This window comes from Fukomys damarensis, unplaced genomic scaffold (genome assembly GCF_012274545.1).
Source record: "Fukomys damarensis isolate Sample0158 unplaced genomic scaffold, DMR_v1.0_HiC HiC_scaffold_13, whole genome shotgun sequence".
Classification (NCBI taxonomy): Eukaryota; Metazoa; Chordata; class Mammalia; order Rodentia; family Bathyergidae; genus Fukomys; species Fukomys damarensis.
The window spans coordinates 29,951,507-29,976,015 of record NW_022900925.1 but is presented as its reverse complement, the minus strand read 5'-3'; the positions used below and the strand labels follow the sequence as shown (position 1 = coordinate 29,976,015).

The 24,509-nt window shown below is 37.9% G+C and overlaps 1 protein-coding gene across 3 annotated transcripts in view; it reads left to right on the top strand.

Annotated features, from left to right (window-relative positions):
- The window catches only part of Stxbp4 (syntaxin binding protein 4), a 166,621-nt gene that overhangs the window by 125,503 nt on the left and 16,609 nt on the right, over positions 1-24,509 (top strand). For all 3 annotated transcript variants that reach the window (XM_010620205.3, XM_010620204.3, XM_010620203.2), the window contains exon 17: positions 21,967-22,024. In XM_010620205.3, the coding sequence (XP_010618507.1) occupies positions 21,967-22,024 (58 nt within the window). The remainder of the gene's footprint in view (positions 1-21,966; positions 22,025-24,509) is intronic.

Below are 24,509 nucleotides of genomic sequence, written 5' to 3'. Positions count from 1 at the left end.
CAGTTTTAACCAGTCTGTATTTATAACCCACTTGCTAACCTAGCCAGCTCCTCTGTTCTCCCCATGTACTGATGCCCACGGGCGATGCCTGCTTACACCTCTCCCTATAGGCTTCTTCCTTGTGCTGAAGGGAACTCATACTGCTACCACTTAGAATGCGTTTGCCCCCAAAAGATAGAAGGCCACTTATACTTCATATTACAAATCAGCTAATAATTTATAAATTGATGAAACATGAACATGTAAAGAAAAAAATGGCTTTCACAAAAATTAATTTGAATGCCTTCAAGAGATTTGATCGTGGTGAGTGGGAACATTTTTTTATTGGATGTGAGGGAGTCCTCTGGAAAGATGGGGTCAAAATTATAAAAGTCCAGAAGGTTTCTGTTCTGATTATTTCATAACTGTTCTTCATCCTCAGTCCACTTTAAGGAAACCAAGCAGAAAGTGGCAGCTGATACATTTTGTGTGGTTTCTATAAGAACAAAAAAATGCAGAACCCTAATCAAAGATCTGATAAAGAAAAGGTCTTGGCCTAAGGAAGATTAGCAAATATTTATGTACATGTTTTAATTTTTTTGAAGTATGTAAATGTGTGAAATCAAAGAACATCCATGTCTATATGATGCTCTAACTAGTGGTTATCTTCTGCTCTCTCTAGTATGAAAATAAACCTTGAGTCAGTCTTTGTCCATTACCAGAATGTGTTAGTAAATATTCATTGAATAAATGGAATCTTATAACATCAGTTTATTCCATTTCTCTACTGGGTTTGAGGGCTAAATACCTCAAATACAGAAGATACCTACTTACATATTTTCGGTTTTCTAAGAATATACATATTGTGTTTCAATACCTACCGTGTTGTTTCTTTGCCTCTAGCACACTGTTAACTTTTTAAAAATATATTTGAGGGCCAAGTGTGATGATGCAAATCTATAATCCCAGCCCTCGGAAGGCTGAAGCAGGAGATCACCACGAGTTCAAGACCAGCTTAGGCTGCCTTTGTGTTTGAGGCCAGCCTGAGCTATATGGTAAGACCATTTCTCAAAAGTCATCCAAAAGCTGTTTTTTTTTTAAATTCGAAAAAAAAAATTTTTAAATTACTCTCAAATAAAATCTCTCACTTTTATTTTTACACTGTAACCACAGTTAAAATTACACAAACCATATTTCTCAGGTAGAAAATACTATCAATGAAAGGGGTTCTTCCCCATATTTTCTGAAATACCCCTGACAATTAATTTCAGACCTTTCCCAAGATACTTGGAGGACATGAGGAAAAGTAATTTTGAACAATGGATATCAATTCTTCTCTACGTCTAGCTGTAGGCATGATTCTGTACCCTGTAGACAGATTGTGAGTGAGCACTGTGGGACAACAAGTGATCCTACATCAACCACTGTGAAATGGGAGATGATAAAATGAAGACAACAGAACACAGTGATCCAAAGGAGGAAAAAGTAGAAAAGAAATTTAAGATTCCCAGGTATATAATGTGAGAGTCGTAGGTAGACTTGACTGATGGGACTTTTAAATGCAAGTTTTTGCATGTTCACACAAATGTCTGATAACCAGTGTTCATGGTCTATTCTCATCTCTGAATGTTGCTTAGGAGGCAGTTTCCTGCCCAGAGACTTGCGCAGTGTTTTAAGTCATGATTATTGTACATAGGTAGCATCAGAAGTTAATTCTCAGGCCATCAGGTGGAAACAATATGAAGGTAAATTTTGTCTCAGTTGTGAGCAAGAACCTTGGTCAATTAGACCTAGCTAACATGTGAAAGTGTGAGTTTCCCATCGGTATTTCTAAAAGCCTGGAGAAATCGTGAAAGGCTCATTGATGTCCTGGATAAAATGACGCTTCTGGAATTCTCTTAATATGGCTGCTGCAGAGCATTGAACATTCTGTGTGCAGTAAGCAGAGTTCAAGTGTGAAATATTTTGACTAATATTAATTACAAGAATAGACTGTATGAGTACAGTAGCAAAGCAATGCATTGCGCAAAAGGAACGGAAAGATCAAAGAACAGTAAAACTGAGAAATAAAACTTGACATTCTAGCTCTCTGAACTGTACACAATGCTTCTTTATTCCTTTTAATGCCTCTTATTCGGTAATAATGGCTACTACAAGTCTAAGCTGGGCTGAAGTGGGTTGGTCTAATGGCATGACAAGGAAATCTCAAGCCAGGTCACCATGAAAGTGTCTTAACAAGCATGACACAGGACGAGGTTAAAGAAAAAAGGACAGCGAGGCCCCATGACAGGAGAACAGATGGAGGAAACGGCAACTGAGGGTGTGAGTGGGTGAGCTGGAGGTCCAAACGGTAGTGTGGGCTGAAGGGTCAGAAGACACGAGGACCAAGAAGTAGGCACAGAGAGGTCGTGGATGAGGAAGCTGCTTCGTCTGCAAGTAAGGAGTTTGTGTCCAGGCCTTGGTTTGGCCCAGTGCCTGTTAGCGTGCTATTTTAGAAAGTATGACTCTTGTGAGACATTTTCAGAATAGACTGGTATTTTTTAATAGTTACAACTACTTCTAAAATAAGAGGGGAAATACATTGAGATGCAGTCATCTTAGAAACTGTTTTCACCCCAACCTTACAACAGATTTACTCGAAGTACTGAGTTTAGCCTTCAAAACAAGTTGATTTTGATTGGTAGATTTCGTTTTCCTGAGTTCAGACGAATATCAATTTACCTTTCCACTGTTGGTCTGAATTTAACTGTTTCAGGTAAGCTGGTTTGCTATTTTTATGGCTGTATTAGTCAGCTCAAGCTGCCATTGCAAAATCCCTCCACCTGTGTGGTTTAAACAACAGAAAGTTAGTTCTCATATTCTGGGAGCTGAGAAGCCCAAGATCAAGGTGCCGGCTAGTTCACGTTCATTCAAAGAGACCTGTTGGCTTGTAGGTGACCATGCTTGGTGTGTGCTCACATGACTTTCTTTGTGTGTGCACAGAGAGAGAGAGCTTGCTTTATGGAGTCCCTTTTTATAAGTGCATGAATCCTACAGAGTTGGGTTCCAAAAGACCTCATTTAATCTTAGCTTCTTCCTTAAGTGACCCAATCTACAAATCAAGCAACAGTGGTGGTAAAGAATTCAACATATGAATTTTGAGGGGACACAAACCTTCAGGCCATAACAACGGCAAACTGTTAACTACACAGTTAATCATTGAGTGTTAATGTACAATTATTTGAGAGAGAGGTCTTAGTACGCTATTTTACATTCTCCACAGAAACTCCTCTTTCCACACTATTATTACAAAATGAATAGTGTCTAATTTATAACATGAGAAAATTGAATAGAGAACTTCTAAGATTTCTTTCCTCTCAAATATCCTGTGGTTCTGAGAGTTGTATGGCTAAGTAAGCTCTCGACAGATCAACCATCCTGCAGAAACCAATTATAAACCCCAGAAAAAGAAAGACAGCCACCTAAAGCCTATTGAGAGTGAATAAAAGCAGGCAGATTCTGAAAATTAGGCAAATCTTGGAATAAGAATAATGAAATGTTTCTTATTTGCTCTACTTTTAAGTTGATGGCAGGACCCAAAGCTAAGACTAATGGATGAGGGAAGGGGAGCATTCAGTCTCAGATATCTGTCTGTCATTATATCTGTCTATCTGTCTGTATCTCTGCCTCTTGTCCTCTAAAGAAGTCAGTTGATAGAGGCCAGACCCAAGCCAGATGTTAGAATAAGGATTTTAAAGTGCTTGTTGTGACTATATGCGATGAGGTAAAGGGAAACATACCTATAAATAAAGGGAAGATAGGTTATCTAAGAAAAATAGAAACAATTTTATAAGCTAAATGGAAATTCTAAAAGTAAAACGTATAACATCTTATTAAAAAGTCAGAACAATGGCTGCCCCTGGGGAGTGGGAGTAGAAATCAACAGGAAAGGGAACTTTTCAGAATGGTGGTAATGTTCTCTATCTTGCTAGAGACTTGGGTTATTGACATGTAGACATTTGTGTGAAAACTTAGTGGATGTGCACTTAAGATTTCTGTATTCATTATATGCAAATTTTACATCAAAAGCAAAATATTTGGATAGATTTTCTAACTGAAGAAATCCCTAAATCACAGTCCTGTCAATAGCTGAACAAAGATACCTGATTGTTTTCCTAGAAATTCATGAAAAATTAGATGAGAGAACTATATTCCATAGTGATGAGTAGTCTTTGTAGAAGGAAGAGTATCTGAGAAAACATGGAGAGAAAGAAGTCAATACTGTTTTCCAAGAAATAGCTCCTTAGGTGGACAGTAAATTGAATTTATGGGACATGAAGATCGAAAAGACTATTGCAGCCACTGGGTAAAGTGCATTTTTATTTTATTTTATTTATTTGTTTGTTTGTTTTTTTCCTCTCAGTTTATTAGTCATTTTAGGTATGCAGTACAGTTACATTCATCATTGGGATCTTGTACCTTTACACGACAGGTCTTGGTTCTCGTTTTTTCCCCTTGTCCCTGCCCTCCCTTCACCCCCTCAGCCCCTCCCCTTTTACAAATACTTCATTTCCATTTTTTCATTGTATTATATTTTTTTCTTTTCCCTTATTTCCTTTCCCCTCCCCTTCCCACTTCCCCTACACCTTTAGCCCTTTTCTTCCTATTTCACATTGTCAATTATACCATTAGGATCTTATGGACCATTACATGTAATGGTTTTCATACCAGAAAATCTATTCGGTATTTATACATGTGTGACTTAGTTATTTCACTTAGGAATATATCCTCAGTATGTATCCATTTTCCTATGAATGACTCTAATTTCTCATTCTTTATGGCTGAGTAGTATTCCACTTTATAGAAAAACCACATCTTCTTTATCCAGTTTCCAACGGATGGGCAAATGGGCTGTTTCCAAGATTTAGCTATTACAAACTGTGCCGCTATAAACATGGGTGCGCATACTTCTCTGTGATATGATTCTTTTAGTTCTTTTGGAAAGATACCCAGCAGAGGGATGGCTGGGTCAAATGGAACCTCTAGTCCCAGCTCTTTGAGGTATCTCCATATTGATTTCCATAGTGCTTGCACCAGTCTGCACTCCCACCATCAATGGAGAAGGGTTCCTTTCTCCCCACAACTGCGCCAACGTTTGTTATTGGTTGATTTCTCTTTTAAAAGAGGGCTGCTTACAGTAGTGCTTCAAGAGATTTCCCCATTTTTTAAAATTGGGATGTACAAAACAAAGTATAGGTATACAATTCAGCGAGTTTTGGCCAAGGCACGTAGTTATATAATACTACCTTAATTGCATTCTAGAACATTCACTTACCTCACAACCTTTTTCAAGTACTCCCATAAAATCAGGCCCCTCACTCACATCTTGTCCCCTGCAGCCCCTAGGCTGCCTTCTGTTACAGCAGTTGTGACTTTTTCTAATGTTTACATCTACAGGCTGTAAGTACCTAGCTTCTTCCACTTAGTATAGTGCTTCTTGACTTTTGTCTGTGTGGTTTCAGTAGTACCAGTGGCATTCTGTTCAATTGTTATGTCATAATTTATGCCAATACCAAATGGTGGATGTTTGGGTTATTCGCAATTTGGGGCTATTATGAACAGAACTTCTGTGAACATTCAAGGACATGTGTTTCTGTGGATACAGGCTTTGAATGGTCTTCAAGACTATACTATGGGTATTTTTCAGTGATCATAAACTATACTGTCAGGGCTGATGTCTTTTGCAGAAGAGAAAAGGCAAAATTTGTATCACCTTTATTTGAGTTTGTAATTCTTTAATGCGATCAATACTGTGTTTTATCCAGCTTTGTGAAAGCTTGTTTTTGAAAAATTTCTTTCCTATATGAAAGTGTTTCTTATTGATTCTCTTAAAATCATTTTAAATGACGTTTAATAAAACTTCAAACAAGTCTCCTTAAAGGAAGATGTGTGAAAAACTTTTGTTTTTATGATAGTTTCAAAGTTTACCTGAAAGTAATATGAGAACAAATTTCTAGCTTTAAAAATTTTTTTTATTTGGAAGACAAAGCTGTTAACAACAAAGTACTAGATGACTAGGTGTTGGTGGTGTTTAGAGTTGCATTATTGGTCTGCGGGTGAGAGATATCAGTGATCTTCCTTCATTTCTTCTGGCCCGTGGCAGGATTTCTAGAGTTGCATGTGTACTCATCCTCCACTATCCTTTGTCTTGTCAAGATCTACAAATAACAGTTGTGCAAATATTTGTGAGAAAATTCCCCCCAAGGAGTACAAAGACCTTAAAATAATAAAATTTCAAATGTGTGCAAGATTCCCTGAATCATCATTCTTCGTGGGAGGCAAATTTCTTGAGTTTCCACTCTGTGTGAGGCACTATATCTGATTCTGGGCCTATAGGGCAATAGGCACTCAACAAATACAAGTGGGAAGAGCACTGAATGACGTTTCTGGCAGCTCCAGAGATAGCAAGAGGCACTGGCTGGGATATTCAGGAGTTCACCTCTCCTGAGGGAAGATGTGGAGACAGAATACACCACCCTCAAACCCACCTTACCTGTCTTATCTTTATCTGCCCTAACCTTAATTTCCCATGATCCTATGGATGAATTCTCCCCTCCTCACTCCTGAACCTGCACCCTAGGACCCATTTATTCATTGCAAAGTGCCAACACTGCAATTAAACCTGAATACTGAGGTTTTAGTTTAGAAAAAAGAAGTCGTACATTAACATCTTTTGTCTTAAAAGAAAACCACAGTAACATGAGTACCGTATGTTCACCACCACTGGTCTAAGCCATGCACCCAAGTGTAAGATGTTACAGCCAATTCTCTTTAAATTTCTATCCTTTCCTACCTAAATGCCTAAGCAGAACACCCAGGCATGCCATGCCAGACATGACCACTGCAGAGCTTTGAGCTGATACATGTGTTCATAGGCTCCTGTGTTGTTTGTGATAACATAGTATGCAAAGTAGAAAACTGAAAGAGCACAAACAGTAAGTATGTCTTCCTGGAGGATGCTTATTTTCAAGATAATTTCATATTTTACAATTTTGTTACTCTGGTACAGGATACTCTCAGAAATATGATGTGGTCATAGAAAGCTAACATTCATAGAGACATTAGAGACATGGAGATGTTCATAAAATCTCCTTTAAAAACATACTAATTTCTCTCAGTTTTTCATCTGACATTTTAAACTACTTACCAAGCTGCTATTCCTGTTCTCTTAGATCAAATCTGTCCATTACTATCGGCAACCTGTTGCTTGCACACAATATTGGTGTCTATTTTGGACTATCCCACTTTTTGATGTTACTCTGCACCAGAGGAATTTTACCACTTCTAATGACTAAACCAGCTTTCTGAATGGAGAAAAACAGAGTAGGAGCAATTATCCAATTATCCTTTTTTTTCTTGCAAATAGATCTTTTAATTCATATTCAGCTACTGACTTTTTAGTGTCTTTGTTATAATGAAAATAACTATTTTAATGAGATCTTATCTTTGTTCATATAAGTAGACGTCCCCCTTCATCTCTGTAACCCATAAAGAATAAAAAAGTGAAAATAATTTCAGTATTTAAGCATATCACTTTTCAGCTCTACTTTAAATTCCCTTCTTAATTTAACACCCTTTCAACACCTTTTTCTAAAGAGCTCTTCTCTCAAATTTTACATCTTACTAAATAGTAGGTGTTTGTGTTGCCATCGATATTTGGTACAGTAAACATTGATTCCTTACTTCAGCAAATAGCAATTAAGAACCTTTGTGACACAGTAGTGCTGGCAGTGCAGCTGTGAAAAAAAGTACCCCCCCATGGAATTTGCATCCAAGTGAGGGAAGAGAAGAAAACCAGTTGAAGCAGGTTGGGGTGGGGGATGGAGTGTAATGAGTGCTTCTGGTCGGAGGGGAGAAAAGCTTGCTGTTGGATGAGCAAGTCATTCTATCCATGATGAGTATCTTTAGTGCAGACACCTAAAGGAAGTAACAGTGAGCCATGGATATCACAGGGGACAGATATCTAGGCTGCTATCCACTCCTGCTCTTTACATGGATTAAATCAGATTTATTAGTCAACTCATCATAAGCAATGACTTGCAGAACAGAATAGAGTCTGAAGAGCCCACACCATCCTGCTACCCAGCTCTCGTTAGATGGGTTATGCAGAAAAAAGTCTCACACTCTGCTGAAGGCAGCTTCAGCATGCTGGATGATGAGCTTTATCAGTGCACAGAATGAAGTCCATTGCATGTTATTGATTTTTAAGCAAAACAAACCAAACTTCCCAGGTCATTCCCCCAGCATTGTATAAATGCCCAGACACAAGTGCCAGTGAAATTCTGCATTCTCATCTTCAGTCTGGGACATGGGATGAGTGTTAGTACAGTAACAAAGAACACTGAAGCTGGCATTGCAGACATCTGTACATCAGAGTTCAAGGAAATGACCGCACAGTCCAACCAGCAGTAAAGAGCTCCAACTATAAAAATACTGACTTTCAAGTCTGTTGAGAAGAGAAATGTAGAAAAAGGCTCCTAGCTCTTCCCTCCTCTTTAACTTGATAGTATTAATGTAGAATGTATTTATTTGCTGAAAAGTAGACACACCCAGATAAAGAGGCTCATGATCCACCAAATGACCATTAAAAATATTTTGTCTTTGACATTGCCTTATTATAGGGTAGATTTTAGCTTGTTGGATCTGTGGCTTCCAATGAGAAATGGTACACATCCAATTGTATTAACATTTTAACTTTAAAATTTGTGACACAAAACAGATATATATATATATGTATATATGTATATATATCTTGTTTTTGTTTTCCACTCAAATAGTGATAATATATGTAACAAGGTGTTAAAAATCAAGTCACTGATCCAAAATTATGTCCTGTTAATACAGCATTTATACATGCTTGATACTAAGAAGCATTCAAAGCATAATTCACGAAATGTATATAGCTCTTTGTAGAATTTATTTCCTTATAAATTATCTTTTGTATTTGAAACACAACATTATTTTGGTAATTTATAGGCTACAACCATCTTTCAGTATAATAGATTATTTTTCAGGGGAAAATTAGCTAGTAGTTCTTTTAAAATTGGCACTGAAGTTCAGACCTACAGATTAACTTGTACAATCGTAAATCTAAACATGTCTCTAAACTTGAGTGCTTTATGTTCAAGCCTAGAAATTATTTCACTCCCTTTTAAAAGAACGTTGTTGTGGAAAATAGCACACAGATTGAGATGCTGGGAATTTTGTGTTTGTTCTTTTAAAAGTCGGGCAATGCTGTGGGTCTCAGGAGAGGAACGGTGAGAGGCACAGCCATGTGGAGCTTGCATAGGACCACAGCCCCACCCCTCCGGGCCTCGACAGAGGAATGGGGAGAGGCACAGCCATGCAGGTGCTTTCAGCATCCACCCACACACACACACACTGGCCTCTGTGGCTCCTGGCTGGGTTGTTACCTGGATTCAAACCACAGAGGTACGGGGGGGTCATAAAGGCCATTGTTCTGAGCTCCAGCCTCTACTTTGATTTAATTCACACAGTTAAAGGTGATAGATTAATAACTATCACAAATTGTCATTTTTCTAAGTTGTGCTTGATGCTATTGTGTTGCTGATTGTATTACTTGGGCTAATGTGTTGTGATTGATTTAATCATTTGTCCTTCTTGGTATAACAAAAATGAGATCTGTTTCTGATTCAGTTGAGTCATTAGAGACTCAAAACCTAAAGGCAAGCTATAACAGAAAGATCGAAGTATTAACCCAGGAATTAAACCAAGGATAGTACCAACAACAAAAATAGAAATGAGAAGACATTCAAGCATGGCACAAGCACAAAGGCTGCCTGTTCATGAAAGACAAATTCTGGAGGAACTGAGGTGGAAAAGTCTGATAATCAGCCACCTGCACATCCTGAACTGATAGCACAGGAAGTAGCGAAACAGATGAATGAGGCTTTAGAAAATTTCAAAACAGAAATAATTTCTGAGATAACTACAGAGATGGTGAGCAGGATGAAAGACATGATTAGAGACTCTAGAACAGAAACAGATTGAAAAAATACATGAGCTCAGGACCATTGTACAAGCTATGATTGCCCTACATAGGAAAGAAATGGAAACCATGAAGGCCCAAAATAGGAAAGAAATGGAATCCATGAGACAGATTCAAACAGATTAAACTCTATTGAAAGTATACATAACAGACTGAGCCAACCTGAAGACAGGATATCAGGTTAGTGACAGGACGGGGGTTAGTGACCATAAAAAGAGGGATCTCTTTTAAAAAAAGTAAGGGAACATGAGAAATCAATACAACAGCTCCTAGATGATGCAAAGAAAAATAATATAAGACTGAAAGGAGTACATGAAAAAGCAGGAGAAAGTACAAGTGACATAAAAATCTGTTCATAGAATTAATGATAGAAAAATTCCCCGACAGAGCAAAAGAATTTGACATACGTATGTTAGGCTTATAGGACTCCAAATAGTCATAATCACAAATAATCTACACCTAGACATGTAATAACCAAGATCCCAGAAACTCAACAGAAGAACAAAATATTACAAGCAACTAGAGAAAAGAAACAAATCACATGCAAAGGAAAGCCCATCAGAATCACAGCAGACTTTTCAACCCAAGCCCTCAAGTCAAGGAGAGCCTGGGATGAGGTATTTCAAGCCCTAAAAGAAAACAACCTCCAACCCAGATTGATGTATAATGAAAGGCTCTCTTTCAAAATTGATGGGGAAATAAGATACTTCCATGACAATGAACATCTGAGAAACTTCGTGAATACCAAACCAGCACTCAAAACAATTCTAAATAATATCTAAAAAAAAAAAAAAAATCACAATTCCATGAGACCCAGCAGAGCAAATCCAGCAGGCAAGGCAAGAAATTAAAGGGAGAGGGTGAAAAAAATTAAAAAGAGCCAACAACAGGAAAATAACATGATGATGAGAAGTCAGTGTATATCAGTTATAAGCATCAATATTAATGGCCTCAATTCACCAATCAAAGGAAATCAACTGGCAGAACGGATTAGGAAGCAAATCCAACAATATGCTGTATACAAAAAATGCACCTAGTTCAAAAGAAATTCATAGACTGAATGTAAAAGGATAGAAAACAGTTCTCCATGTGACAGGAACCCAGAAAAAAGCAGGGGTAGCTATCTTATTTGCAGGCAAAGTAAATTTCAAACCAAAACTAAGAAAGACAAAGAAGGTCACTATATCCTTATAAAGGGAACAATCTAAGAGGAAGAGATGAAAATCATAAATATATATGTACCAAATACTAATGCCCCCAACTATACAAAACAAATATTAAGGGGCATGAAAAACCAAATAAGCACTAATACATTTGGAGTGGGGGACCTCAGTACCCCACTGTCATGAATAGACAGATAATCTAGACAAAAAAAATTCAACAATGAAATACTAGAACTGAACCAAGCTTTTGAACAAATGGACTTAATAGACATCTACAGAGTGTTCCACTCCACAAAATCAGAATATACACTCTCTTCAGCTGCACATGGGTCATTGTCCAAAATAGACCACATACTAGCTCATAGAACATGTTTAAGTAAATGCAAAGGAGTTGAAGATATCCCATGTATATTCTCTGATCATAGTGCAATTAAGATGGAGATCAATAGCATAAGAAATAGTAAGAACTTCACAAACACATCAAAATTGAATAACACTCCTGAACAACCAATGGGACAGAGGAAATTAAAGAAGAAATTACACAGTTTTTACAGTTTAATGATAATGCCAACACAACATACAGGAATCTGTGGGACACAATGAAAGCAGTTCTACAAGGGAAATTTATATCAGTGAATGCCTACCGTAGAAAGAGTGAGCTCAAATAAACAACCTAGTGCTGAATCTTAAGCTTCTAGAAAAAGAAGAACAAGACAAACCCAAAGCTCATACAAGGGAGGAAAGTATAAAGATAAGAGTAGAAATAAATGCAATGGAGACTAAGAATGATACAAAAAAAGTCAATGAATCAAAGAGTTGGGTTTTTTGAAAGAATAAATCAATAAACTCTTAGCCAACCTTATCAAAAATAAAAGGAAAGAAAAGTTTGAAATCCATGCAATTAGGAACGAAAAAGGTGAAGTCACAACAGATCCAGGAGGAATCCAGAAGATCGTCAATACCTACTTCAAGAACTTGTACTCTAATAAAATGGAAAATACAGAAGAAATGGACAGATTTCTAGATACATATGAATTACCAAAGTTGAACAAAGAAAATATAAAAATTCTAAACACCCCAGTTACAATCAGTGACATTGAAAACATAATTTAAAATTTACCAACAAGAAAAGCCCAGGTCCTAATGGCTTTATTGCTGAATTCGACAAAACATTTAGAGAAGAACTACTGCCACTACTTTTGAAACTTTTCAATGAAATTCATAGGGAAGTGATTCTTCCAAATTCATTCCTAGAAGCAAGTGTTACTTTGATTCCAAAACCAGGGAGAGACCCAACCAAGAAAGAGAACTACAGACCAGTCTTACTAATGAACATAGATGCAAAAATACTCAGTAAGATATTGGCAAACAGAATACAGAGGGTCATCAAGAAGATCATACACCCTAACCAAGTTGGATTTTCCCAGGGATGCAGGGATGGTTCGACATACATAAATCAATAAATGTAATACACTATATTAACAGAGTCAAAGACAAAAATCATATGATCATCTAAACAGATGCAGAAAAAGCATTCGACAAGATTCAACACCCGTTCATGTTAAAAACCCTGCAGAAAATTGGAACAGATGGTCTTTATCTCAACTTGATGAAGGCCATCTATGAAAAACCAACAACCAGTATACTGAATGGTCAAAAACTGAAAACCTTCACACTAAAATCAGGAACAGCCCAATTGCCCATCAGTTGGAGACTGGATAATGTGTTTTTTCTGTAAAATGGAGTATTACTCAGATGTAAAGAACGAGAAACTAGAGACATTTATAGCTAAGTAGATGCATATTGAGGATATAATTCAATGTGAAATTAATAGGACACATGTGTAAATACCGAATAATTTCTCTGATTTGATAAACTAAAAGTGTAAATAAGAATCAAAATGTATAATTGATGTTGTGTAATAGGAAAAATGTCTAAAAATATAGGGGAAGTAGGAGGGATAGGGGAAAGCTAAGAAGGGAAAAGAAAAAATAAGAGAAAAAGAAAAAATGGAAACAAAATTTCTGTAAATAGAGGAGGGTGGAGGGAGTGAAGGGAGAGCAGGTGAATGGGAAAAAATAAGAACCAAGATATATCATGTAAAGGTACAAGATCCCAATGATGAATATAACCTGTATTGTATACCTAAAATGTAACAATAAAGAAAAAAGACAGAAAAAAAAGAGAGATGATGATCGCAAGGCAAGACCGACTTAGCAAATCAAGAGTAGATGTAGATTTTTTTTTTTTAAATAGAGTAAATGATGGAAACCATGAATGCCCGACATTGTAAAGAAATGGAATCCATGAAACAGATTCAAACCGATATCCAGGAAATTAAAATTTTCACTGAAAGTCTACAAAGACAGATTAACAAAAGTGAAGGCAGAATATCAGACCTAAAAGAAAGACTTGCAGTTAGAAAAAATAAAATAGGAAAAAAAAAAAGTTGGGCAATAGTATTATTTGACCATTTTAATATTGATGTTGGCACTGCACACAAGGGTTAGAGAAATGGAATAAACACAACAATGGTTAAAAGCATTAGTTCTAGTATTAATCTGCTTTCATTCAGACTGTGATTGCACTTTTTACTAGCAGTGTGACAATGGGCAAGTTACTTAAACCTCTGGTTCCTCTGTAAAATGAGGCTGACAATAGGAGTCAGGGATAGATTACACCTCTCTCAAATGGTTGTTATGAGGGTATAATGGCCTAATAATGCTTAGAAAATACTTAGAAGAATGTCCAGAGAAAGGAAATTCAATATTTGAGAAATATATAGTTTCTTGTTAGAGCACCAGTTATTTTTTTAATGCATATGTTAATTACTTCTATTTAGCCATTCCAAAATGTATACCTATATCTAAACATTTTGTGCACCTTAAGTATACACAATTTTAATTTGTCCTTTAAAATAATTTTTTTTAATTTACTGATTTTTTTTTTTTTTCATGGTACCAGGGATCGAATTCAGGTCCTTATGCTTGCAAGGCAGGCAGTGGAACCACTGAGCCAAATCCCTGGTCCTTTTTTGGCTTTTTGAGACAGTGTCTCACTATGTAGTTCAGATTGCTATGTAACTCACTGTGTAGCCCAGGCTGGTCTCAAACTCACAGCAATACTCCTCCTGCCTCAGCCTCCCGAGTGCTGGGATAACAGGCGTGCACTGTCACGCCTGGCTCCTTACTGCATAATTATTAAGCAAATACTTACATGAGTGCTACCATTTAAAGCGCAACAGTTCTTTACATCTTTAAAAATTGGCATCAGTTTCATGTAGTTATCTACTGGACTGTCTTTCTATCTTTTGATTTTTGGATCTTTCTATTAGGACTGGGAAGTAGCTTTCCACAGTGAGAACTGGAGTTTGCTATCACATGCTTACAAGACTCAAAAGTTAAAGAGTTCAAACTGAAACACAAGTAATTTACATCAAAAGAAAAGCCAATAAATACTAAAATCTTACCACTTCCTAATCATTTCCCCTCAATTTTACAATTATTTTTGTTCTCAATGTATGGACGAGTTTTATGTCTAGGAATTGTATCGTAGTAGATTACTATGCATTTCTTCCCAACTCCAAGTTTTATGACATTGCATTAGTAGCTTGAACTCATCATGGTTCTAGTATTTACACTGCAGGAAGTAGCAAATGCTACAAGTCAGGCTTGCCCTTGCACCAGGAGCCACTTGTTAAACATTTTCCAGCATACCACTGGATGAGGAGCAGAGTGTCCTGCTAATTTCTGTTATTCTTTTGCTGACTGTTATAAATTAAAGAGATTATGAAATTCCCTGTATTGTGGAAAGGATTATAAAAAGTAAAAAAAAAAAAAAAGGTCTTCTTTCATGGAAGACTTTTTTACAGCTTTTTCTGTGTTAACCATCCAAATTATATCACTAGAACCATAAACAATGAAGAAGCAGCTGCTATTTTCATTATTATTATTAACAGTGGCCTCTTTTTCACATACTTTTGTGTATGTATATATTAACTGAAGTCTCATGATAACTCTGTAAGCTACCAGGATAGCTGTTATAATCACTGCTGTATAAATGAGGAAATTGAAATTCCACAAGATTTTTGCTTATAGTTAATTGAGTTTTGAAGAACATTACATATAGATTCAGATTTTCTGACTGTAAATTAAGTATAAATCTCACTTATGTGATTAATGTCATATTCTTTAGTGAAGCCTCATTACTTGTGAATGAGAAGTCTTCCTCCTCACCCTTTCTTTCTTCCCACTCTTACTGTCTTCTTCTTGGGCTATCTGACGCTTATCCCTAAATGTATTTGAGCTTTCTTAACCATTACACTACAAGTTTTTTTCTGATGAATCTGGCTCCATTTGAGCTCCGAGGCTAATGTATCGTCTTTTGTCCATTTTATTCTTAGAATTCTCATTCTCAGATTTCTGCCTGTTTCAGTTTCTGCCATCAGCCATGTGATTCCGGGTTCTTTTCATTTCAGTTCTGCCTCACTAATGCCTTTTCCCCATTTTACTACGGTCCTCCGCCCCCACTGTAAATCTTGGCACCAAAAAAAAAAGGGGGGGATTTTAACACCCACCTTCCTGCTGACACCTTCCACCTCTACAGCTCACTCCATAGTTTTCATCCTCATTAAGATATTACATCATTTTGCCTATTCTTTATCTGTCAGTGCCCACTGTTGTTTTTAATTGTCTTCTCACTCATCTTAAATTCTATGGTCCATTATTCCAGTCTTTCATACAGTGTTTTTCAGCTCAATTGGCCCTCTTTCTGTCACACCACTTAACAAGACCTTCATAAACTAAATGACCTCTACACAAATGTACCAACAACTCACTCAATCCCGCAAGATCTTTTACAGTGTAAATTATCATTTTTTAAGTCCAACATTTTGTCCATCTCTGGGTCTATTTTTGTGGGTGGTTTTATCTTTTGGTAATGAATCTTTGTATTTTCTCTAGCTTTTCTGTGTGCCTGATAATTCTGATTAAATTCACTGAAGATGGGAAATAATAGATGAGATGTAGAAATAAATAACATTAATACCCAGGAATGGTGATGTCTTCACTCTAGTAGGCCATTAACGTGGAAAGCTAATCCAGTCCCATTTGTAGTTGAGCTGGGCTTATATTTTATTGTGCCTAGTTATCATGAATTCACCAAGCCTGCACTTCTCCAGTGGAGGTCTCTACTTTCTTATGCTATGCAAAGTATAGAATACTGAATGATTTTTTGGGGAGGGCAGTATTTCTGCTCTATCTCCAGCTGGCAGTGTTCTCCACACATTTGCATCACAGTGGATGCTCAGTGTGTGCTCTCTTGCCTTTTCCCACAATATTTCTACTCAAGGCCAGGCTGTTAGTCCTTGTGGAGACCAGAGAGGGTGAGGTTTCTCCTACTTCAGCTTGTTTTAGGCAGACTCTGTGCACCTGAGGCCCAGAGGTTTGATTTTTCTCCATCTTTGTATCCATCCTTACTGGCAAACACCCTGCGTCCTAGTCATTGCTCAAGTTGGCTTCCTGTCTCTCTCCTTGTGGAGGCCTAACTCGGCTTTTAATTAGTATAGCATCCCAGATTTGCTGCAATTTCCTGTCCTTGACCACTCCTAGTGCAGGGGTGTTTCCTCCAACTGAGGCCCATTTCTTGGTCAGGATATCTTGCCCCTGCAGGAGCAAATAATTCTTACCAAGTCACAACACAGCCCTGTCTTGGGTATGGAACTATCTCTTACTCCTCCTCCAGCAGTATCTGGTTTCTACTTTGTATCAGAGGTGCCCCGGTGCCCACGTGTTTTATTCCCCTCCCCAATAGCAATCACCATCTTGTACCCATGCAGGGCCCAGAACATAAACAAACTTGTCCATCTGCTGTTGCCGTATCTGGAGTCTTCGCAGGCCCTTTGCAAACATACATGTCCTACAAGATCTCCCAGGCCTCATGTCCTCCCCAGTCTTCCTCGGGAGCCAAGAGCTGTTTAGTGTGGGTAGAGTCTCCCTGTGTTTAGGCCTCCCAGAGATACTGCACTATAATGTTGTCCCATCATCAGAGTTCATGATGGGTTACAGTATCAGCTCTTTTCTTCTTATCCTTTTTATGGCAATACTTCATCTTCCTGTGATCTGCCAAGTGAGAATATCTGTATGCCCTGTCTCCCCTCAGCGGGGACTTGTTGCCCTTTCGAATTCAGTCAGGTGAAGAACTCAGTCTCTGTGGATCACAAAAGAAAAAAAAAATCTTTTAGATTACTGTATATGGCTTTTCCCCACATATGGTGGGACCGGCATTCTCTCCCAGCTTTCTTCATCCTAAACAGGAGCAAATTTCCTGCTTCACTCCTTAAGAAACTTCCAGACAACTTTGAAGTGGACTGCAGAGCCCTCTAAGATCTTTCATCAACCTCTTCTCCCTTTCTTGCTGTGCTCCAGGAGCAGGCGTACTCTCTCCCTCTGTTCCTCGGCTGTGCCAAGTACTTCCCATGACAGAGCCCACACAGATGCTACTCATTTGGGCTAGGGAATTCATTAACATGTCTGTGGTAAAGACAGCCCCGGCCTCTCCAGGGATTGATCTTTCCTTGCCTCTCTACCCTCCTTTGTATTGGTGCTCTATACATTACATCCCGATTCTTTTTCATAGATGCCCAGTATCCCATTATCTGGATGTAGTATATTTCATCAGACTCTCTTGGTGGCCATTTACATTATTTCCCATCATATCTATGAGATAAGTTACTAGAAGAAGAATTGCTGAACCTGAGCTAGTTCAATTCGGCGGTTAAGAGCTTGGCCTCTGCCACCAGCCAGCTGTGTAACGTTTGGCAAGTTCACCACCTTTCCATGCCATCATTTCTGAAGTAGGGATAATAACAGGACCTCAGAGATTCATTGTGAGGATTAAGTGAAGTTGGTACATGTATGCTCCTCAGAACAGTGGTTGGCACGTAGCTACTCAATAAACACCAGCTCTTGTAATTATTAACATTTAAATTTTTAGATAGATGTTCACAAGTTTCTCCTCATGCACATCTTTTGTAATTTTGTACTTTCACCAGTATGAGAATGACTGTCTCTTCACATCTTAAATACCACATCTCTATTCAAAACTGCTTTTCAGTCTTTGCCAATCTGATAGGCAAACGTGACATCTCCAAGTTCTTTAACCCATGTCACTTATTAAGAGTGAAGTTCGACATATTTTCATACGTTTACATCATTTGTGTTTCTTGTGTCCCAAATGTTCCATGTATTACCTATTTTGTTACTTAGCATATTTGTCATTGACCTTTTTTTTTATTGATTTGTAGAAGTTCTTTATGTGTTAGGGAGTTTAGCCTTTGTGCCTTGTTTTTTCATAGTATGCCATAGTTTTCTTTGTAGTACTTATATTTAATGTCTTATGATTATGTTTAAAGCTCTATAAGATCAAAGTCTGTGTCCTTTTGTACATCATTGTATATCAAGCACACAGCAAAATGCTGGTCATATAGTAAATAATCAGTAAATGTTTAATGAATGAATCATGGGGCCAAATATGACAAAGAAGATATTTGGTACAGAAATGGACTGGGAAATTGGAAAGGAAAACATTCTGTATGGAAACATGATGAGTCTGATTTGGGATATGTTGAGATCTAGGTGACAGCCAGTATTCTAAGTTCAGTATGTTCAAGACTTTTACCTTGGCAACATACTGATGCCAGTTTTGGAACCATCACCATGAAGTTTTTGATTGGAAGCAGATGATAGCTGGTGCAAAGAATGTTATGTGAGGATTCAGACAAACACTTCCAATCAGGACCAATTTCAGGTGGTTATAGTTGTCATAACAGTTTTAAAACAAATATGAAAAGGGAAAATTAGAAACATTATATATTCACAAGTATAAAGATTTTGTGAATATAGAAATATTTCTATATTTGGAACAATAATGAGTACTTCAAATTATTTATGTTGTAATCGCATCCAAAGCATTCATTGTGAAGAAATGCTACAATTTAATAATGTAAAAACTGAGTCCATCATAGTCATATAAACTTGTGATGATCAAAAATGCTTTATTTTTTTTATAAAGTAGGCTACTTGTGCTTTTTAGTTTGTCATTGGACAGTGAATGTATTTTCTATAACTGAACTATCATGGAGACATCGATCACTATTCATTTAGGCTCCAAATATGTTTTACATATTTGTTGCATATTATGTTAACTGTGTGAAAAATAAGCTAGTCAATCTCCTAAAAAGAAATACTTATTTTCTCAGAACAGGGAATTTATCCTAAAATAATCTCTACATATTACTTAATCCACAGGAATATTTTATGATGACAGGTACTGAATAACAATTTTGACTCAAATGCTTATGAGTTATACCTTTTATGTCTGTTATAAAGTTAGAATTTTTATTTCATTATAGTAAGGAAATAATCAAGGTAGGAATTCTGTTCCATGGCACAGAGGACATGACATTCCTATATCAATCTCAACTCTTAAGTGATCCTGTGAATTCAAAGATACTGTCTATAAAGTATATATTTTTCCTCTTCATTAAAAAAATCTGTGACTTAAGAAATTAAAATAGTACAGTTGTGCTGATGGAACAAGTCATTTACAGACAAAAACTTTCATCACATTAGATAACTTTCTACATAACCTTTAGCTGCCTTTGCCTTTTTAATCAGAAATTCGAGTGTTTTTGAGCCTATTTTGTCATGAAAGCGAGGTTCTTACGCCCTGTCATAAGATCCTTCCCTGCGATTGGAGGGCTTGTCAATAGTGAACGAAGTAATCTGCAGAAGGATGCTGGAAGTATGAAGAATGAAGATGAATCCAGTTGAACCAGTGCAACAGTGGCTGAGCTAGACCTGGCTGTGGACTCTAGAGAACAGACCCAGAGTGTCACTGCAGGGGATTTAAGAAGTCATTCAGTCATTTGCTTATGCTGAGTTCTCAGAGTTCTCAGAAGTGCTTACTTTCTGCTTAGAATAGGAACACTGATTCATTAAGAGAGAATGTAGGAATTTTTGCACTTGGTCTCATTTTATACAACTTGTATTAATGTCATGGGAAAATATGAAATATGAAATCTTCCAACCTGTTAACTGTATGATATGCCAAGTTCTTATCCTCTAGAAGAATGAGTCCTAGGAATGATGGAGGTTAAAAGAAGAAAGATATTTATTGATAGGAATGCTCCTGAGGGGCTACCCAAGTGGGTAGCCCAGGGACCTCACTTGACAGAGAAGTTTTATGGGGTGAAACCCACATGGGTACAATGTAGGCCACAGCCATAAGCATCCAATAGGGTTACAAGTAGAGTCACTTAGGTAATGGTGGTCTAATTGGGAAGCAGGTCACGTAGTAAGCATGGATGGACAGAACAAGAATTCTCCTGGGAGGCAGCGGGTCTGGAGGTCTCTGGTCACTCCCGGGGTGGTCGATGCCTATCTATACTTCACTAAGCCCAGCTCTTTGAAGAAATATGTGGGTGAGGTCATCTTGTCTCCATCTTGAGGCCTGGTTTTCAGCCGACGTGCAGCTGCGGCGTGTTTCGCCTTTGTCCTGGCCCTCTCCAGGACTTAGCCCTATCTGACTGCCTATAATATTTATACCTAGCTCATCTACCTATAATATTAAGATTAGAAATCAGTATAAAGCTCGTTTTCATTTGCTGTTTTTCTTACTTACAAAGATAATATCCTAAAAGTTGATTCTCAAAAGAATATTAAGAATTGAATGGTGATGGGGTAAAGTTTTATCATTTGGAAAGTCCAACTGTTTCCATAGTTTTGCTCTGCCCCTTGCCTTTACATGGGGGAAAGGAAGTCAAGCATTTGTTGTGAAAGCTTAGTTATTTTCCAAAATGTAGGCTACCTGAACAATGGAGTCTTTTCTTTAGCGTGTTAATGTATGCTATTCCCATCAAAGGAGCCATGATAAGCCACTGTCAAAAAATTGACCCAAAAGGTCAGCAGTCAGGGATGGAGTAAAAGAGTGGAAACCATCATGTTTTAGATGAATACCACCCAAAATTAGCATATAAGAGAAAGCGGCTGCCTCAACAGGGGACCATCTCTTGGTGTAACGAGGGCAAAAATATACTCATTTGTAGAATATGGCCACATAGTGCTTGCTTACTTCATTCCATATCTCTTTTTAGCTCATTATTATCATCCCATTACAGAAATGGAAGCTAAGTTTAGCAAACTGTTTGGCTGTTTATGTTTAGTGCACAAAATTCTTAATTAACGAAGTAAAATGCCACAATCCATTGTAAATCACTTTGCTAAACTTTCAAACTTAATAAGGAATTTTGTCTTGTCCAAAAGTACTTTCAGACCCCTGCTGATCTGGCACTCATGCATGATTCCCTGTGGAGCTGAGTGAAAGAATGTAAAGGGAGCCAATTAAAGAAACTTTTGAGCCAGAATAGACAAGCAGGGGCCATCTTGTCCATCCTTCTGCCTCGAGGCAAAAACCATCCGCTGCAATACAGATTTTTTTGCTTGAATCCTGCTGACAAAAATGCTCAGCACATGTAAATGACAAGTCATAATCCGGTTATTGCAACGGAAGCAGATTGTTAAGTGTTCAGGACTTATTTATTGTGTTGTAAAGATGCTGAGCATAAAGCTCATTGAATTGTCTTAATTCCCCCTTTCTGGAAAATTATTTTGTGTGAGAAATGTACTGAAATAATAAATGGGGGGAGGTTCGTGGTCCAGGAAATAAAGTTATCTTCATCATCTTATTAAGTGTATTTTTGGTTTCCTTTCACTCTAGGCTTACCTTATGGGTGGGAGGAAGCTTACACAGCAGATGGAATCAAGTACTTCATCAAGTAAGTACAAGCATCTCAACCAAGTAAGCAATTTTCCTCACATCTGGAGAGAACCTGGAAATTGCAGAATAATCAGCAAAACCAAGAAACACTCTTGGAGGTTACAAAAATTAGAAACAAGAAATGAAGGCTCACCATTTTCATTTTATGTGATTTCAATGCTAATATCACATGTCACTTGGGAGGGGGAAAAAAACTTAGGAATTCCAAGGGAAATAAGAAAATCAGTATTGGCTACCTGAGTTCTCTTGCTGACTAATAATGTTCATATTTATGAAAAATTAATATCTAATGAAAAAGTCCACCTTTTATTTTGTTTTAACTTTTCTTAACAATAACGCAGATAAGAATCACCATGTTTGAATGCTTTACGGTGTACACAGACCATTCAGTCTTCAAACATGTTTTGAGCATTTGCTGTTAGCCAGGTGATCCAGGAGTGAAACATACAGACTGGTTCCCTGATATCATGGGATTTACAATAGTGAGAAAAGGCAGACAATAAATAACCGAAGACAAGAACTAAAAGCCTGACTAGGAATGCATTTTTAGCTGCTGGACTGGGCAGTGTTGCCCTGACCAGAGCAGTCACTCCCACCGTCTTCTCAGTAGCTTCTGTTATTTCAGAGTTGGTGGAGAGGAGAGAGGGTGATCCCAGCAGACACCTGAAACCGCAAGATACTCCTTGTGTTTTTCTTCTACCAAATTATATTCCTATGCCTTTTTGGAGAAAAAGAAAGACATGTCTGTCCTTGCTGTTCTTTCTCATATGCAAATATTTTCCAAAGCAGAGTCCAGATTTGGGAATTTTCAATTCTTCAAACTATTTGCAGGTTTCTACATCTCTCTTAACCTCAATTTTCTGACCATAAAATAATGGAAACATACCACTGTACCACCTTGCTAGATGTATTAAATGTTAGGTAGGGATAGGAAAAAAAAAGAAGAAAAGAAAAACCACATTCAAATTTGTAGGGGGTACTGGCTAATGCTCAATAGTGAGACATATGCTAATGTTTTTCTATGAATTGTGTCACTTAATCCTCTTCTCGATGTGGAAAGGAGATGTCATTTGGCTCTTATGGGTGGTGTTGCAATGGTGGGCTGCATCTTGCCCCTATCCACGCCTGCCTTCTTGAAGATCCCCAAAGAAGTGGTGCATGATCAAAGGAAGGAAAGCTAGCATTCATTGAAAACTGGAGTTCTGCATTCAGTGGCCTTTGAAAAATTGTCATGGGCCAGGGATTTAGCTCAGTGGCACTGCACCTGCCTTGCAAGCACAAGGCCCTTAGTGCAATTCCCAGTACCCCCCCCAAAAAAAAATTGTAAGCCTGTTCCTGTAGGGAACTCATTTACCTAAGTTTAGCTCTCTGTGAGTACATCCTAACTAGGGTTGAATGTCAGAGTCTAACTAAAGAAAAGATCCTGTGGTGGGTAGGGTAGATGTCAACTTGATTGGCTATGGAATCCACCCAGAGGATTGATGAACTGCACTTCCGGTTATATCTGGATGGATCATGAAGCCATGGTCTGGGGCTACGGTCCCTGGCTCCTTTCTCTGTGGCTCTGTTTACCTGCTATTCTTCCCTGCCACCCTGAACTAAGCCCCTTTGGTCGACCACACCCTTCCACCATGATGCTTTTCTGCCTTGGAGTCAGCTAAAATGTGAGCCAAATTAAACCTTTCTTCCTTTAAGTTGTGGGTCTTAGGTATCGTATCCAGCAGTGGAAAAGCTGGCTGATACAAATACTAAGGGTAGAGTTGGCCTCAACAAAGCAAAAACATCTATTCGTCACACTACCTAGTACCCAGCTGACCCATGCAGCCTAGAACAGCAGTCTAAGGAGAAGCTCCTATTACAGCAGGAAGATTGGAATCCAAGGAGAGTAGAGAAAGGAGGAGGAGTCAGCAAACTATTGACCTGTTCCAGGGGAAGGAATAGAAAAAGGAGGGCATTCACCCTTTGCTCACTTAGAAACACCCCAAAGGGTATGTTCTGCAAGTCCATCAGTGCTCTTCCTTGTCCTACTCTCAGTGCATGAAGAAAAGCAGAAGGGGATGATAAGACAAATTTTCCAAGGTACAATGGTGAATATCAGCGTTTCACCACTACAGTTGAAGAAACTGTTAAGGAGGCTAAATTAATCAAGGTCACATGTAAAATCACAGAACCAAAACGCAGATTCCACGTTGTTGGCTCCAAAGCCACCACCCTGCCCACATGCTCGAGTTCCTTATTTTAAGGTGGTCGGTTGACACGTGATGAGAAAGACATTTTAAACAGATCTTGACTTATTGTAAAGTAGAAGAATAGAAACTTCATTCTAAGAATAAGAAGTGATCTTCTGGAGGTTAGAAAGGTCAAAGAGTAAAAATAAGGGCTCCTAACAACACACCAACACACCTGATGGAGGAATGGAGCACCTACAGTGTTAGGTTTCTGTTAGAACTTCACCCCATTCAAGCACCAAGACTTGGTTTTAC